This window comes from Mirounga angustirostris, unplaced genomic scaffold, assembly GCF_029215605.1.
Source record: "Mirounga angustirostris isolate CCGP_5_RB_7025 unplaced genomic scaffold, mMirAng1.0.hap1 SCAF_10, whole genome shotgun sequence".
NCBI classification, from domain to species: Eukaryota; Metazoa; Chordata; class Mammalia; order Carnivora; family Phocidae; genus Mirounga; species Mirounga angustirostris.
Window position 1 is genome coordinate 68,600,997 of NW_026991718.1, and position 17,106 is coordinate 68,618,102.

Genomic DNA, 17,106 nt, shown 5'->3' on the forward strand with positions numbered 1-17,106 from the left:
AAATATAGTTTATTACAAAATGGAACTCTGAAATAAAAATGGATCAATAGCTATAGCTTATTATAGTGTCTTAAGGTGGTAATCAATGCACCAGAGGGAAATTTTTAAACATTTATAACACTTTAAATGATATTTAAAGGCATTAGGCTTAGGCACTGCGGACATATTTGTGATTAGATGTGCCTGGTCACTACTCCTATGGAGTTTATATTTCTGTAGGTGAATATAGAAATATATAAGGTCAACTACAATATAGAATAACCAACACTAATTATAAAGCATATAAAACTCAGACTTAGGAGGTACAGAAGGCCTCCCAAAGGATAAGACAGCTAAGGTGAGACTTGAATATGAATGGGAGTTAACTAAGGGAACAGAAGGGAAAAGAGAAAGCATGCAAGAAGAGACTGTTCCTCATTTGCAGAACTGAAAATAGTTTAGAATTTATGGTGCATAGAGGAAAAATGGTGAAAGTGGTTTAATATAGACCACAAACTAAGCTGTGCAAATCTTATAAGCTGTATTAAGGGGCTTGGAACTAACCTTTTTACTCAGTGGTAGAGTTAAAAGAACAGGAAGTAATATAAGATTGTAATTTTAGAAAGACTGCTGTGACTACAAAGGTAGATCTTGGATGGAAAGCAGAACTGGAGATAAATAACTGTGGACTCAAATGAAACAAAGAGGTTCTCGTAAGAAAGGTCTGTGACTGCCATTAGATGGGTACATGTTTGGAAGACTGTCCACTTCCACTGTATCTAGAACCACAACAAAAAGTGTAGGTTTGTTCATGGGAAATAAGGAGAGGCCTAGAGTTGAGTGATTAGGATATGGGTAGGCTAATTGTTGACTTGGGATGGAGAGAATGAGAAATGGAAATGAAAGCGGAGAACGTACAGTGAAATCCAGAGGAAGATGTAGGTTGTAGATCGAGTTAACAGAGTCATCAGAGGAAACCAGGAGTGGCAAAATGAACATATCACAGTAAATAAACTGGCTTATTTTTGCAAACTTGTTATAGGCAGACTTGCATATTCTAGTAACTATTGGGTATGCTTTATTTTTTTTTTAAAGATTTTATTTGTTTGTCAGAGAGATAGAGGGAGAGAGCACAAGCAGGGGGAGCGGCGGGCAGAGGGAGAAGCAGGCTCCCCACAGAGCAAGGAACCCGATGTGGGTCTTGATCCCAGGACCCTGGGATCATGACCTGAGCCAAAGGCAGCCGCTTAGCTGACTGGAGCCACGTAGGCATTCCTGTGCTTTATCTCTTGATGCAAGATTCATTCATTAAGTTTCACCATCCTCTAAAATTAGTATTCCTCAGGACTTTACCCCTTCCTTTGATTTGTTTCCATGTTTACAAACCACCCTTTCCTTCTAATCCAGACTTCCCAGTTATCTTGGCATAAGTACTCCTCTAGATGGGTGAAGAAGTGATTCTCCCAGTTTCTGATATCCCTTTAATTTCAAGTAATATATTTACATCACAATTTATAGGTGAGGGGAAAAAAAATAACAGTAAACTGCTGTACTCCCGAATTTCTTTTTAACAAATGTTTATTTATAAAATCATGTACTTTAAAGTTACCTTCATGAAATTTAATTTTCTAAAATGTTCATAAGTTTTAAAATATGTGTATTTGTCATGTAATAAAATACCAACTAGGTCAATTACATGTCCAAAGAAAATACAAAATACTGGCAAGATGGAGAGAGAAAGGATGCGGAGCAACCGAAGACAGAAATAACCTGTATTGAAAGCAAATATTTATTTAGTGGCTGGTGTGTCTTTTTTAGGCTCTGCATATTTCCTTTGCTTTCTCAAGCAGAATCTGTTTATTTATGCCTTTTTTTTTTTTTTTTTTTTTTTGACCAATCTAAGGCTTTGCCTGGGCGGGTGTGTAAGCAGCAGTTTGCCTGTTACGTGTCCACCATCCGTGGGAAAATTAGGCAGGCCCTGAGCCAGGGCTTCCTTCCTCCAAATCCAGAAATCTGATAAATGGCTGGGTTTCTTTCAAGTTTTCTTCAAAAACCAAGAAGTGAGGGTCCATCTAGGATTCAGATGGGATGACGAGGAGAAAAGGGGATTACTAAAATTAGATTTTAGCAGTTCTGTGAAAAGAAAGCTTAAAATTGTTAAAAAGGTGATGGTTGCAATGGTAAGCAGAGAAGAACTGCCACTACATTCACTAGCTGAAATTGCAAAGTAATGGTATTTTGTTTCTATAACTCATTTCTTGTTTGGTAACAGTTACAAGAACAATTACTACTCAACTTTTTTCTTCCTCCTTCCCTTCTTTCTTTTTTATTCTTACCTTTGATAGAAAGATACATCTTTCTGTTTGGCCCATCTATTTTCATTTTGCTCCGTGAACGGGAGGACCCAAGAGGCGAATAAGTTACTTATTTGTGATACATCTAGTTTATCTGATTATATTTTGGGCAGTCTTTCTTTTTTCAGTTAGAATTTTGTCCATGTCTTGTATAGTCACCCCAAATTCTACGTGGAGGTAGACTATAACTAAATAAATCAATTTTTAAAGAGGATATTGTGATGAGTAAGTGATATTAATTTTTTAGAAAGGAAATTTTAAGAAAAGCTTTAATAGCCACCATAATTAATCCCTAATCATTTTCTTCTCATTCTGGAATATTGAGTAATTGGAATCATATGTGAACATGACCTGAAACACTGACCTCAGTAGTCTGTATTCTTTATTTTAGATTTGAATATGCTACAGAAGTAATAAATATAATTTAATTAAACATAGGCCTCACATTACTTTAGTAGTGTTATCACAGCTGGCCCATAAATTATGGTTATTCAGGAATTCATAGTTCCTTCAAGACCCTCTATACTTGTATGTTGTTTTACTTTATGAGGGCTGCATATAATATTGGACGCTCAAGTGAGCAGAACTTTAGGACACTCCTGGATAGTTATATCTAAAACCTCTCTTCCTCCTCCTTTTTAACAATCATTAAATTCACCAGTTCCTTCAGCTGAAGGAGCCTATATTTTAATGTTTGAACTCCGTATTAATTTGTCATTAATTTGTCAAGAAGAATTTACTAAGCAGTGAAAATATGGAAAATATCCAAACTACAGAATCCATAGAATTTTGGAGTTAAGAGTGACCATGAAGAGTATCTACTACAGTCACTCTGATTTTAGAGATGAACCAACTGAGACAAAGAAAGGGTGGAGAACTCTCCAAGTCAAAAAATTAGTTTCATAGCTGGAACAGGAACATGAGCCCAACATAATTTTCATCATTCCATTTTTAGAAAGCAAAGAAAATAACACTTCAAAAATTATATCTTGTATATTATATATATGATGTAATATTTCTGATGATGTATCTCCTTTTGTTCTCTTTTCATTACATTTATGGAAAATTCTTACCTCTGTGTAGCCTGTTTGGGTCGCTTCATTCCTAGGTATGCAGAAGAGATTTTTAGAGCTCTTTATATGCACTGGAAAATGAACGTGATTTTCTTATGGAAAGTCATTTTAACAAATTCGTCATTATAGGAGTCTCTTACTTTGTATTTTGGAACACAAAAGCAGTGGTGTACTATAGCAAATAAATCAAAACCTTCACAATATGGAGTAAGATTGTATTTTTATGTATTTCAAGGCTTGTCAGTTGATGAAAAGAGTACTTTCCTAGAAACACTATATTTTAATAGAACTTCTGGTTGTGTCATAAGAGTTTATTTAGTGTACTGTGTCAGACAACATTTGGGAGATTTTATTAAATGTAAAATTTTATTTTTTCATATCAAGAATGAAATAAGAATGCTGCCTGTATTAATCAAATGCATGAATGGGGGATAGTTTATTTTATTTCTTATGTTTGCTATGCCTAAATTTTGATAAAACAAAGTTCAAAAGTTCTGTCTGAGAGTATTATTTGAAAAAGAAGAAGAAAAAAGTATGTCTAATTGATCTTCCTTTAAAGGAGGTTACTAAAACTGGTATAGGAGATCAAAGCCTAAGTGATTCATTCATTACAATTTTAATAAATGTGTGGATCTGTTTTTATTTTAAGTACAGTATAGTGCAATAATGAAATTAAGTTTGCAGATAAAAGACATGCAGATGCTCTTTTATCAAATTGCTGTTCTGGAAAGGCACCAACAAAATGATGTTCTAAGTTTGACTTTTTGCTCTGGCTTGCATCTGAACTCTTGCTCATTAAAGTTCCAGCAACACAATGCCTTTTCTAGGAAAACGACTTAAACTTTTGTTTGTTTGTTTGCTTTCACTGATTCCACCATTGTGCATATGTGTTTGGAACCATATGGAAGCAGTAAACTTGACTTGAGCTTTACTCTGTTTAGTACCCAAAGCATTCATTGAGTCCTGAGGATACACCTAAAACAAAACACAAAACCTACCTATCCACCAAAGATATTATAATCCTCTTTAGGCCTTATCATACTTTCCAGTGTTCCTTTGGCTGTAAGTTCTTGCATCCTTGCAAGTTCCAACTGTATTGTTCTATGCCCTACTTTCATATTATAATTTGTGCCTGGTCTAATGTATCATAAGTTAGGCCTGTGTTTGATATGGAAACAGAAAAATGGGGGAATAATTAAGTCATGGATACTATATGTTTTCCATAATTCCTCATCTTTTGTAAGTAATGACCATTGTTTTTGGTTTTTAATTTAACTTGAAATTAAGAAACAAATTGAGTTACTGAATTAAGGTATGATTTTTCCCAAAGTATTTATTTGTAGTATTAAAATTAAGGAAGTAGGAAATTAAAAAAAATACCTTGTCTTCCTTATTTCGACTTCCTTCCTCATTGTTTCCATCCTGTACAGGCATCTAGTCCTCAAGCATAAAGCCCCATTTCCAAAATATTTTCAAACTGTTTCCAAAGATGGTTGCATGATCTGTTTTCATCTTACTGTTTTTGACTGTAAAATAATATTAGCAACTTCAGAGAATGTAGGGATTTAATGAATAATTTGTTCCTTCAAAAAAATGTGTTCTTAACTCTTGCTATGTGCTGTTGTAGATGCTGAGCCATATAAAGACAAAACCCTGCTCTTATGGATATGTTCACATAATGTATTCTGATGTCAGAAAACAGCAAGTGCTATGAAGAGCATTAAAGCAGGTTAAGGGGATAGAGAATGGATTAGGGGCATTTTGATTTTAGGTAGGGTAATCATGTTGGGCCTTCTGAGAAGGCGACACCTGATAAACACAAGAAAGAAGCATGCAGTTCTGAGGTTAAATGCTCTTTTGCAAGTGCAGCAGGTCTGAAGTGGGAATGTGCTTGAATGCTCGTGGGAGAGCATGGAGGCCAGAGGGATTGAACACAGTGAGCAAAGCAGGGATCGGCAGAGAGACTGGTGTGGTAACTGGGAGCCAGATTACATAGAATTTGACAGGCCACAACATGAACTTGAACATAATTTTATTCTAAACCCAACCAGACACCATTGAAGTATTTAAAAAAGAGGATGATATTTCTGTTTCAGTCCCTTCAGAGAGAATAGATTGTAGCGGCATAAGAGAGGGTGTAGAGGAACCTCATATTGGTCAGATGGGAAGATGGACTGGAGTAGTAGTGGAGAATGTGGGATGAACTGGTTCATGTTGCTACATGCTTTGAAAGCAGAGTGGACAGAATTTGCTGATGAGATGTAGAATAGGGTGGAAGTGAAAGGGACATAAGTAGAGATGACTCCAAAATGATTGACCTGAGTATCTGGATGACTGGAGGGACCAATTCCTGAAAGAAGGGACTCTGGAGAAGGGATGCTGAGCACTGTGTTTGCCACCTAAGAGATATGCAATAAGCACTGTGTCTTACCTCTCTTACTCTACTGTAATCTTCCAGCCCCACACAGACACCTTCGCTCCCGGGGATCTTTTATTCCAAACTAAGCTAAGAGAAGGTAAGGGCCATATCCATCCACTGTATATGCCTTGTAATAGGATCTTAATAAATATTTATTGAATAAATAAATGAATAAGTGAGAATGATTATAGTGGACCAAAAAAGATAAGGTAACACAGATTAAAGAATTAGCATGTGGTGTTTGCCTTTCTTCTTCAACTCTGGGTCCTATGCTAGCAAGTTGCACAAAGGAGTAATACCAGTGATGGGGATCTATAGGCATGTTGGCAGAATGGTTTAGTCTTCTTCAGGTTATAACATCTGGAAGCATACTCTGCTACAACACTTAAGCTATTGCTACAAGCCTTTTTGCAGAATATGTTTTCAACAAGATAATGGGTATATTAGTCAATTTTAGTTTTAAAATTTTCCTGGAATCCCTTGCTCTTGTTACCTAGTCCAGACACATTGTATTCACTTATATCCTAAGAACGGTAGTTTCTAACACTTGGCTAATGGCATTTCATTCATTCATGTCTTAATTAATTTTACAAATATATATTGTATTGATAGTGTACAATGTGAGGGAAAGACAGTCCTTGTTTTGAAGGAGTTCCCATTGTGGTAGTTTATGTATTGTACCAAAGTTTGTAAAATACTTTGAAATACCAGAAATTTATCTACAATATATTAAAATATGTTCCTGTCATCAATACCACTTTACTGTAGATTTATTTTCTAATCGTAACGTTAATAGCTTTTTAATGGAGCATTAAATGTGTGGCAGGCCTATTCTAAACACTCTACATACACATCCTCATGCAATCATATACTTAATAGCATTTATCTAAGTTGTGCCCAGCCAAAGTTCCTTTTTGAAAATTAGAATCAAACATGATAAGAGGTGAATGCAATCCATTATCTCTGAAGTAGTAAAACAATATGATTCATGAATAACCGAATGCAAATCCTTTTAGCATGTCCATTAATGTAAAAGGCAATTTGAATGTGAAAGATTGTCCTTGGATGCTATGGGAGAAATGGCTCCTGTGATTCAGCATCCTGTTTGCAGTGGCATTCTGGTTAGCAAGGGAGGGCTTAATTTGGGAATGAGAACATTCATTAAACACAGCTGAAATATATCTGACCTTACTGTTTTCTCTGTGCATATATGTATTGGTGAGTAACAATTTATTGCATATCAGTTATTGTTCATATCTAATAAATGTATTGAGGTTTTTGGATGAAATACCTGACTTAAAATGTTTGCATTATACTTAATGGGCAGGATTAAATAAGGAAGGGATGAAGTACATAAACAAATTTTCATGGACTGGGAAGATTCCTTAGTTATAAATGTAAACAACTTTTGGTCTGTCTTACTCTGGCTGTTATTGATGATAGCCCTGCTTCTATTTTCCAAACTAGACTTGGCCTTTCTGGAATGTACATTTTCTTCTGGTCTTTCCTTTTGATTTCGTCTCTTCTAAAAATTCAAAAATCTTCATAGCACTTCATAATAAAAATACATGTAGGTGTGTAAACAATCCACATTTTATTTAAGAAATTATGTTCATTATATGTTGGTCTTCAGAAGTATTGCTCAGGTTGTCTAAATTAAAATGTTTCCCCTTTATATATTTAAAACTTGGAGATATTTCCTTGGGGAAAATTTGGTCCCCAAATTGAAAAAAAATATTTAAAAAACCTGTATTTAAAGAAATTGTGATGAATTTCTGTGCACAATATACAAACTTAATGATATATTTCAAATGTTTCGTTGCAACTTTTTCAATTTCGTGATCCCATAAAAAAGGAGAAAAAGAAAATCTTCATCAATTCATTTCTTTCCCTATATGCAGCCTACAAGTTAAGTAATTCTAACAGAGACCCAAAAACTTCGCTTCTGTACTAGCCCACTCATGATGCTCACTCTCTACTTTTGTGAGTTTGGTAAAACCTTGATCATGTGAAGAATTTAAATATCAAGGGAATCTGTGAAAGGTGGGTTTTAACTTTCCAGCTTCTAAAGTAGTAGAAGATAATACTGAAAGAGGTTAAAGTGGTTCCTCACTGAGTCCTAGTAGCTGGGCTACTTAGTTATCTGGATTTTGCTTTTGAAAAGTCTTAATAAGCACAGTTTTTCCATCTATAAGATGAGGAAATTGCCCTGGGCAATTTCTAAGATTTTTGTTTTTCTAGCTCTAGAATCCTGAAGCTGTAGGTTTGATGAAGACCAGAAGCCAGGTAAATGCATATTTGGAATGACAAATGAAGTTTTGTGGTTTTTATTCCAGGGCTGTTTTCTATCATCACTACTATCTTTGACACTAATTAAAATATGTGAAAAATAAATACATATGTACATGTAAACATAAATATGTACATGCATACAAGATTTAAGGTCGTTTGAACTAGTCTAATGCTTACTCTGAATGACTTAGCTAGTTAGACAAGGGGCCTAAATTCAGCCCACCTTCTCCCACCTCATCCCAGTTCGATTTTTATCTAGGCTTTTCCTGAAAAAAGTTTTGAGATGATAGTTTCCTTCAAGTGAATATTCTTTAAGCAGAGTACATACACAGTTGTGGCATTGTGCCATAAAAATACAGATTAAAAAAAATGTTACCACCACTTTCCTCCCACAGACTGCCCATTTATCATCTTTCCAGAGAAGGGATTGTTTTATTTCCCCTATCTTTGGTTTAGTCACAGGAACTTAGTACTTCTAAGGTATCTGCTTGTAGAACGTGTGCACTATTTATTGTCAGAGTCATATATATTTCACATACCCAAGACTTCCCCCTATAGTAGCCTTATTTACCAGTGTATGGACTTAGAAGAACATAACCTATTTAAATGCTTATCAACTAAAATCATCTGAATTTTTTAGAAAGCTAGAAGTTATTACCTCTAAGGGCTCTTCCTACAGGGAGAGATTGGACCAGGATGACAGTGAGAAGATTAAAGCATGCAGAGCGTTATAGTAGCTGAGGCCTTTGCTTAGTCACACAAGAATTATTGCTGTGAATCTCTGAGCTGGGCTACTCTGTATAAGCCAGGACATGTCTGCAGATGCATTTATCCTTGACTGAAAGATAAACTATGAGATGGGATGCAAAATTTATTTAAAATCTAGTGACACCTTCCAAGATTCTCCCATTTTCAGATGTAGTCTCTCAGATGTAGGCCCCTCTGAGATCTTACCTTTTCTCTGCCACTAATTCATGGTGGCATTGGGGTAGTAATTATTCCTGTCTGTGTCTCAGTGTTCTCATCTGGAAAACTAGAAGGTAGGACCAAATGACCTCTGTGATCCTTATCAGCTTCACAATTCATCATTTCCCTGTTTAAGCTCTTTTGTCAGCCCTTAGAGCAATGTAGCTGTCCCCCAAATTGATAATAAGTGGCATATTGATTGATAGTTTAGGCCTCAGTAAATGTTCCCATCAATGTATTTCTTTTCCCATAATCATTTTTATTCGAGATTATTACCCTGTATTTATCTTGAACTGAGTGCAAATACTTTTTTCAAGCTTGAGTGACTTCAGTATTTAAAACTGAAAATCATATTGAGAATGAATTTTTAAGAAAGGAATAAAAAGCCCAATATAACTGCATCACTGTTCATATTTAGTTACCAAGTAAAGGTTCAGGATATTTTGTATCCTGTGCTTGCTGTAGCTGTCATGGCGTTAATTTTGCATTTGGTGTTCTTGTATGTAATTTAAGACCCTATTTTAAATTTACCCTTTAAAAAAACTCAGATGTGTGTATGGCATGTGTAATTTATATTATCTATAGCATTGGTAATTATTTGTTAATATTTATTGAGCATTTCCTGGATGCATGACACTCACCTAATGCATTCTCCAGTAGTAAACTGCATCTAAATTAGTAATACTCTTTATGGAAGAGACAGTTTAAAAATTATTTCTCTGAATATGATGAGATTTGCCATAGAAGAATAGATACAAGCTTAGGTCTTTGGCTTAGACTTTTCTGCTATGCTTCTCTGGCTCTGTTCCTTTTCCCCGTGGAGGAAAATCTTGATAAACTCTGAAAATGCGGGGATCTGTACAAACCTGAATGTTTTTGACTAGTGATTAAGTATACTTAGGAACTTGAATGTAGTATTTCTCCATAGTTGTGTATTTTTTTTTCTTATAGTGATTGTATTCCTTGAAGAACAGAAGGTAAAATTTACAGCTGGCATTTAGCCTCAGTGTCATTCATTAAATGTATGGATGTTTTTGTGCATGTTTATTAGTGAAACTGAGTGCTTAAGAGAACAGGTTCTAAATCCAAAATGCCTAGGTCCAGTTCTCTAACAACAATCAGATTATTTAACCCGTCTCAGCCTTCTCACCTGTGCATGGAGACAGCAACAGTCCCTATCTTGAAACAAGGCAGTAAACGATGAGTGTGAAATGCTTAGAACTGTGTCTAGCACAGACAAAGAACATGGTAAGCAAAACTTAAAACTTGTTTTTTAGATTTTATTGTATATTCTGGGAATTGAAAGGGATGTTCTGGAAGGATGAGTTAGAATACTGAGGGTAGGAATATGGAAAGGTGGTGAAGGTTAAAATATGCACCAGTAAAATAACAAACATTTGTGAGCTGCTTGGGGTTTCTCTTTTCAACATGACAGTAGACCTTTCCTCGTGCCAGTGGATGGCTTAGATAGACCAGAGAAGGATGTGCTGTATATAATTATTGATGTGAAGAATCCTTTGCAAGTAGTGTATTGAGGAGCTTACTGTGAATCGTAAGATGTTCTATGGAGCAATCTTGTTGTGTGGAATCTAAAATTGTCCTAGCATTCCATGTACATAGCATTTTACAGGAATGAAGCATATTTTATCATGACCTGTAAGTGCACAGACAACTTTTGTGGTGATTATGACAAAGAATTTGGGTGATAGTCTGAGAATTCAAAAGAATAATGACAAGTTGGAGAATTAATTCTTAATTAATAGAATAAAGTTAGATTGAAACAAAGATTCAGCCACTGAATAATAAAGGGAAGGCTTGAAGGACTGAGGTGATACAAATATAAAAGAAGAAATCTAAAGATCAGAAGGAGCCTCAGAAGATAAAGAAGCAAGTTGGTACTATATTTTTTTATGCGATAAAAAATCTAGGGGGAGACGAACCAGAGACTATGGACTCTGAGAAACAAACTGAGGATTCTAGAGGGGAAGGGGGTTGGGGGGATGGGTTAGCCTGGTGATGGGTATCAAAGAGGGCACGTACTGAATGGAGCACTGGGTGTTAAACGCAAACAATGAATCATGGAACACTACATCAAAAACTAATGATGTAGGGGCACCTGGGTGGCTCAGTCGTTAAGCATCTGCCTTCGGCTCAGGTCATGATCCCAGGGTCCTAGGATCGAGCCCCACATCGGGCTCCCTGCTCGGCGGGAAGCCTGCTTCTCCCTCCCCCACTCCCCCTGCTTATGTTCCCTCTCTCGCTGTCTCTCTCTGTCAAATGAATAAATAAAAATCTTTAAAAAAAAAACCAAAAAACTAATGATGTAATGTATGGTGATTAACATAACATAATAAAAAAAAATCTTGTGGGTAGTGTGTGTGGTGGGAAGAGCCCTACACTAACCATATAAGTGTGCATATGGTGTACATTATCTGGGCTTCCATTTTCATTTAGGGAAATGAAGGAATTAGAGCATCCTTTCTTTATGGTGTCTTCCAATCCAATTACTCTGAGATTAGTTTTCCTTGTAAACAATAAATATGTAACTATTTTCTCCCATAACTATCATTAACTTTCCTTAAGGGTACTATACTAATTAGTATATCTACATTTCAAATACTTTCTTATTAATGGTCTTTTCTCCCTGCTCCTTGTATGTCCCTGTATTTGAGTTTCTTTTATGTGTTATTTCAGAAGTCATTAGAGAGGACTTAGTTCATGTAGCTTTTGGTCATAAAAGAATTAAGTTATTCTGTAAAATCACACACTTGGTAAATTCTGTTTCATACTGCTATAACTACAGGCTTGCCAATAACTTCCAAAGATATTTATTTGCAATTAACCCACATGTTATGTTGATCCATCTGTCTTTACTAATAGTCCATCCTTTTTAAAATCATCCCCATAAACTATTCTTGTCCCATGCTTCTAAAGAAACATGAATAGTATCAGGCTATGTGAAAACGGAAAGCTGTAGTAAGAAAACAGACTGAGTCGTTTCTAGATGAATGCACCAAACACAAAAAGATTGAAGGAGAGGTGAAGTATATTGAATTTCTTTCTCATTAAACCAGCTTCCTGATTTTCATTATATCTTCTCTTTAATCCTCATGGGGCCCTCTTTGATTTCTTTCAGGTCTAGCCATCAGCTTATTTTTATAATAGGTAGCATTCTGGCTCCAATGAACTGTGCCTTTTATAAGCACTAAGCCTATTTTGGGGCCCTTGGTTTCACTGATGTGCCAGGTTATGTTTTCTATTGTATACCTACTGTGTGCTAGGTAATGAGGGAGATAGCCTTTTAAAGTCCTATCACATAGGGCGCCTGGGTGGCTCAGATGGTTAAGCGTCTGCCTTCGGCTCAGGTCATGATCCCAGGGTCCTGGGATCGAGTCCCGCATCGGGCTCTCTGCTCCTTGGGAGCCTGCTTCTCCCTCTGCCTCTCTCTCTCTCTGTCTCTCATGAATAAATAAATAAAAATCTTTATAAAAAAGAAAAAACTTCTAAAAAAAAAATAAATAAAAAAAAAATAAAGTCCTATCACGTATAGCTAAAGAAATCTTTGAGGACAGAATGTTTACATTTCAATCCTTTCTGTTGCTGGCTATCTGTGTGACCTTGGGCAAGGTTATTTAAGTTCTATAAGCCTCAGTTTATTTTCTATAAATGCAGATAGTGTTTATATCTACTTCACTAGTTCGATTGGGGAATAAAAGAGATCACTTGTGGTTTTAGCACTCAAACTCTTTAATACTAGTTATGTTAGCTAGTATTTAGAGAATGTGTGTGTGTGTGTAGTATGAAACAAAATAGTAATTATTGATGGGTACCTAAATCTGCCCTAGGTGTCTGCTCATATTGTTATTATTTGGTTAAAAGATTAGATTCAGATATTGAGCAGTTTCTGGTTGTAAGTATATAGAATAAAAGCTGACATCTTGTTGAGAAGAACTTTGTCAAATAGTAGTGAAGTTTATTCATTTTCTCTTTTTCTCTCCCTCCCTCTCTCTGTCAATTGATTTGGTGGCAGTTCCTCATGGAGATGGAGAGAAAACTGGTCAGGTTCTGAAGTATTATCCTATCCTCTTTTGGACTATGTCTTAAGCTTTTATGCTGAAAGATTCATACATGCACACTCTTGATACAGACTTTTCCTTTTTAGCCATTTATGATATAAATAAAAGTAGATAAAATGTCTAGAAAGTCGTGGCAGAAATTCCAGAGCAGCCACCAGATGGGAAAGCATTTCAGTTGGGATCCGTTCTTTATTGAAATGAAAATCACAAGAATGAAATTAACAATAAAAATCTTGTATTGCTTTGGCATCTTTTAATACTTTTTATTGTCAACCTATTTTTATCTCAAAAGAATGTGCCCATTGGATCACATTTCTAAGACATTAGAGAATCTGTGTTCTGGAAATTTAGTCTGTAGTTAATGCCAAACTATTTTCTGGTACTCTTTTTCCAAATCTTTCTCCTTGAAGTGCAAAGATTTCATTGACATGTGGAAAGGGGATGTATGAATGAATGAGAACTAGAAAGAACAGGCAAAGCATTAGTATAGGAGTGAAGATATTTTGAAAGGGAGCATGTTCTGCTGAAAGTTTATTCAGAAGCTATTGCAATAATACCCTAGTTTTGAATTGATTATCAAGAACACGCAATGGAAAGCTGGTTTGCCTAGGCTTCCTGTTATAATCAACTCTCCGTTCTCACAAGCATCCGTGTCAGTGAGATGCTGCAGCTGGACTTTTCTTTTCACCCATAGAGATAAATTATTTAGGAGGTCACATTTTGCAGAAAGTGGAGGAGAGAAGGTCAAAAGGAATATCCCATTCCCCTCCTTGTTAAAAAATTATAAATATTTGTGTATGTCTTGGCATCTGGCCCTTAATTATCATGTTCAGTAAGTGTGTGAGCTGAGAATTTCTTTCCCGATGCTTAAAGCTTACTCAGGACAACAAAAAACCTGCTCTTTCTTTGAGAGAAAAAGCTAAGTCTGTCTTGTTAACTAATGTATTTCCAGGTTCTAGTATGGTACACACAGCAGATTGTCAAGAAATATTTTGCCGAATGAATGTATGAATACATGAAGAAAAGAGTAAATAAACACATGAATGATGATAGATCCAGAACACAGACCCAGTTCTCTTGGATTCCCCAAAGTGCATATTTTCCCTACTACTGTTCTCTGCTATCTCCATTTATACAGAGAAGTCGAGGATTTGAGAAATGTTGAGCTGTCAGCCTGGGAAAACTTGTTCTTTATGACACTCTCAGCACTTTGGCCAGCATGCAGGCATGAGATCCGGGGAAGAACTGGCAAGAGAAAAAGAAAGTTAGAGGGTGTTGGCTTATTGAGTTGGGAGAGCAGAAATCGCATTTTTAAAATGGATGCAGAGATGAATGTGGGTCCAAATCTAAATTGGAAAAGTATTAAGAATGGAGAGGAGAGATAAGAGAAGTCGAAGTCCCTGTCTCTGTTTGATGACAAAAAAAAAAAAAAAGTATCCCCAGATTTCCCTCTGTACTCTGCAGAGCAGTGTTTCCCTAAGTATTCTTCCTTAGTAAGGTAAGGGGCGGAGAATTCAAAAGAGCATTTGAAGTGTTCCTTATGCATGTTTTTTGAAGCTAGATTTAAAAAGTGTAAGAAGAGCTGGGGACATTGCAACCAAAACTTTGCAAATTTCAAAATATTCTATTTCTGAGATGCTTAAGTTTTACTGACCATCCCTCCAATTAGGAAAAATTAGCATAATTTGATAATGTCTTAGAAGCACTGAATAAAAAAAAAAAAAGAATTCTCTGAGGACCTGAGTTCCTGAGTTTTGAGAAAAAGAAAAACAGGTGAAAGAGAAAGGGAAGAAAAGGTGAAAAAAATAAGAGAAAGAAATTGAAAGACAAGGAGGGCGGGTGTTACAAAGAGGGAAAGGTAGGAAACTGGGGCAACAGAAATGTTAATGAAAATAATCTGTGTGTGTTGGGTGCTTACTATTTATCAGCCACTGTGGTGAGAATTTGCATGGATAATCTAATCCTCACAGCAACCTAATGGAGTAGATACTGTTGTTGCGCCCATTTTGCAGAAGGGAAAACTAACATTTTAGACAGGATACATAACTTAGGCAACCTCACACAGCTAATAAAGGGGAGCAAAAACATTTGCAAATCAGGTGTAGCTGCTGCTAAAGCTTGTGCTTTGATTCCCTGCCTGGAGCTTTTTGGAATACTCTGCTACTTCATGAATTATAACTTATCTCAGTGAATGGTATCTCGATACACATTGTGGCTGCATTGGTTTATAGACCATAAGTAATACGAAATTAAACAGGGCAGGGAATATGGAGTCACTGTTAACCTTCTCTCAGTTTGGTTTAAGGCTCGTATATCGTGACACTCATTTTTCAAAGAATCCTCTTGTTGGTGAGAATCTTTTGACTTGACATTTTTTTTAAGTGGTTAATGATTTATTGATTGATTGATTGATTGATTGATTGAGAGGGAGTGGGGGTGGGCAGAGGGAGAAGGAGAGAGAGAATCTTAAGCAGGCTTCATGCCCAGTGTGGAGCCCCACCTGGGGCTCCATTTCATGACCCTGAGATCATGACCTGAGCCGAAATCAAGAGTTGGACACTTAACTGACTGAGCCACCTGGGTACCCCGCGACTTGGCATTTTTGATTGTCCACATTGTCATAGTAATGAAAGGCATGAAACCATATTGTTCACCTCATCAAGTGTTCCTTTGGGGAGAAAAGAAATACAAATAGTTTCTGTTAAAAGAAATCTGTATTATTTCAATCTGGGTGCTTTACCAGATGAGTTGTTAAATGGGAACCAATGCCATAAAAAAGAGAGCGATCAGGAATTAGCTGATTTAGGTATGTCACTGGGATATTCATCAGTGTTGCAGGCTACAGGGAAGGAATAGATGGAACTCATGTGCATTATTTCTCTCAGCTGCATATTAGAGATACGACTGACGCTTATGGAAGAATCCATATCCCACAAATCACTGTTGCATCAGAACTATCTCAGTTCCCTGGATAGACTTGAGTTAGTGTATGAAGATTTCAATAGTAGGTATCCACATTTAGACTTACGGATTTTCTGAATTGAATAGAATATCGAGGAGAGCTTGGCCTCTAAAATCAATCCTTTTTGATCGCTTACAAAAGATATGTGCTAAAAACACATTGGAGTGAAGTTTTAAAAAAGTAAGTCTGTATTTTGTAGTGCTCCTTCATTGCAGCTGCCACAAACTGGACAGGGACCAATTGGGGTTAATGGTATTTGGCTTGAATAGCTCTACTTAGCTAGCCATTAATCCCCAAAGAAATGCCCAGATTCTGAATTATTATTGATTCATTGACAAGCTCTTTCAACAAAGCCAACAGCAAATGTTCCACTCAGGACATATGCACCCTCTCTCAGAAGCTGCCTTAAGTGTATTCACACAAACTGAATGTAGAGTAGGAAGATACTTCAGTGATCATGAAGATTATACTTCCGGTCTTACCCTAGTTAAAAGTTGTGTTTCCTAAAATACATATAAGATATGCTCAAATGTGGTAATCCATTTGTTGATTTTTTTAAATTTTATTTTATTATGTTAGTCACCATACATGGCATCATTAGTTTTTGATGTAGTGTTCCATGATTCATCGTTTGTGCATAACACCCAGTGCTCCATTTAGTACGTGCCCTCCTTAATACCCATCACCAGGCTAACCCATCCCCCCACCACCTCCCCTCTAAAACCCTCAGTTTGTTTCTCAGAGTTTTGTTCTAAGTTTGTAACAGGATCTGGGAGCATTGATTGTTCAAAATATGTTACCACAAATTCCAAATTGACAATGTGGGCAAAAGAGCATGCATTTCACAAGTTATATATTAATCTGAAACTGACTCCTTGTATACAGGAAAGAATATTTGGAATGAGAAAATGCAGACCATGCCTTAACAAGCACCTAGATTTCTGGGTGCAATTTTTATTTTATTTTAATACTTTTTATGCTGATG

At 36.2% G+C, this 17,106-nt stretch overlaps 1 protein-coding gene across 17 annotated transcripts in view; it reads left to right on the top strand.

Annotated features, from left to right (window-relative positions):
* NRXN1 (neurexin 1) overlaps window positions 1-17,106 on the top strand; it is a 1,136,941-nt gene that overhangs the window by 19,680 nt on the left and 1,100,155 nt on the right. The window contains exon 2 of one of the 17 annotated variants that reach the window (XM_045885018.2): window positions 9,632-9,637. The exons of the other annotated variants lie outside the window; for them this stretch is intronic. Coding sequence (XP_045740974.1) covers window positions 9,632-9,637 — 6 coding nt within the window. The remainder of the gene's footprint in view (window positions 1-9,631; window positions 9,638-17,106) is intronic. 17 annotated transcript variants of the gene reach the window in all.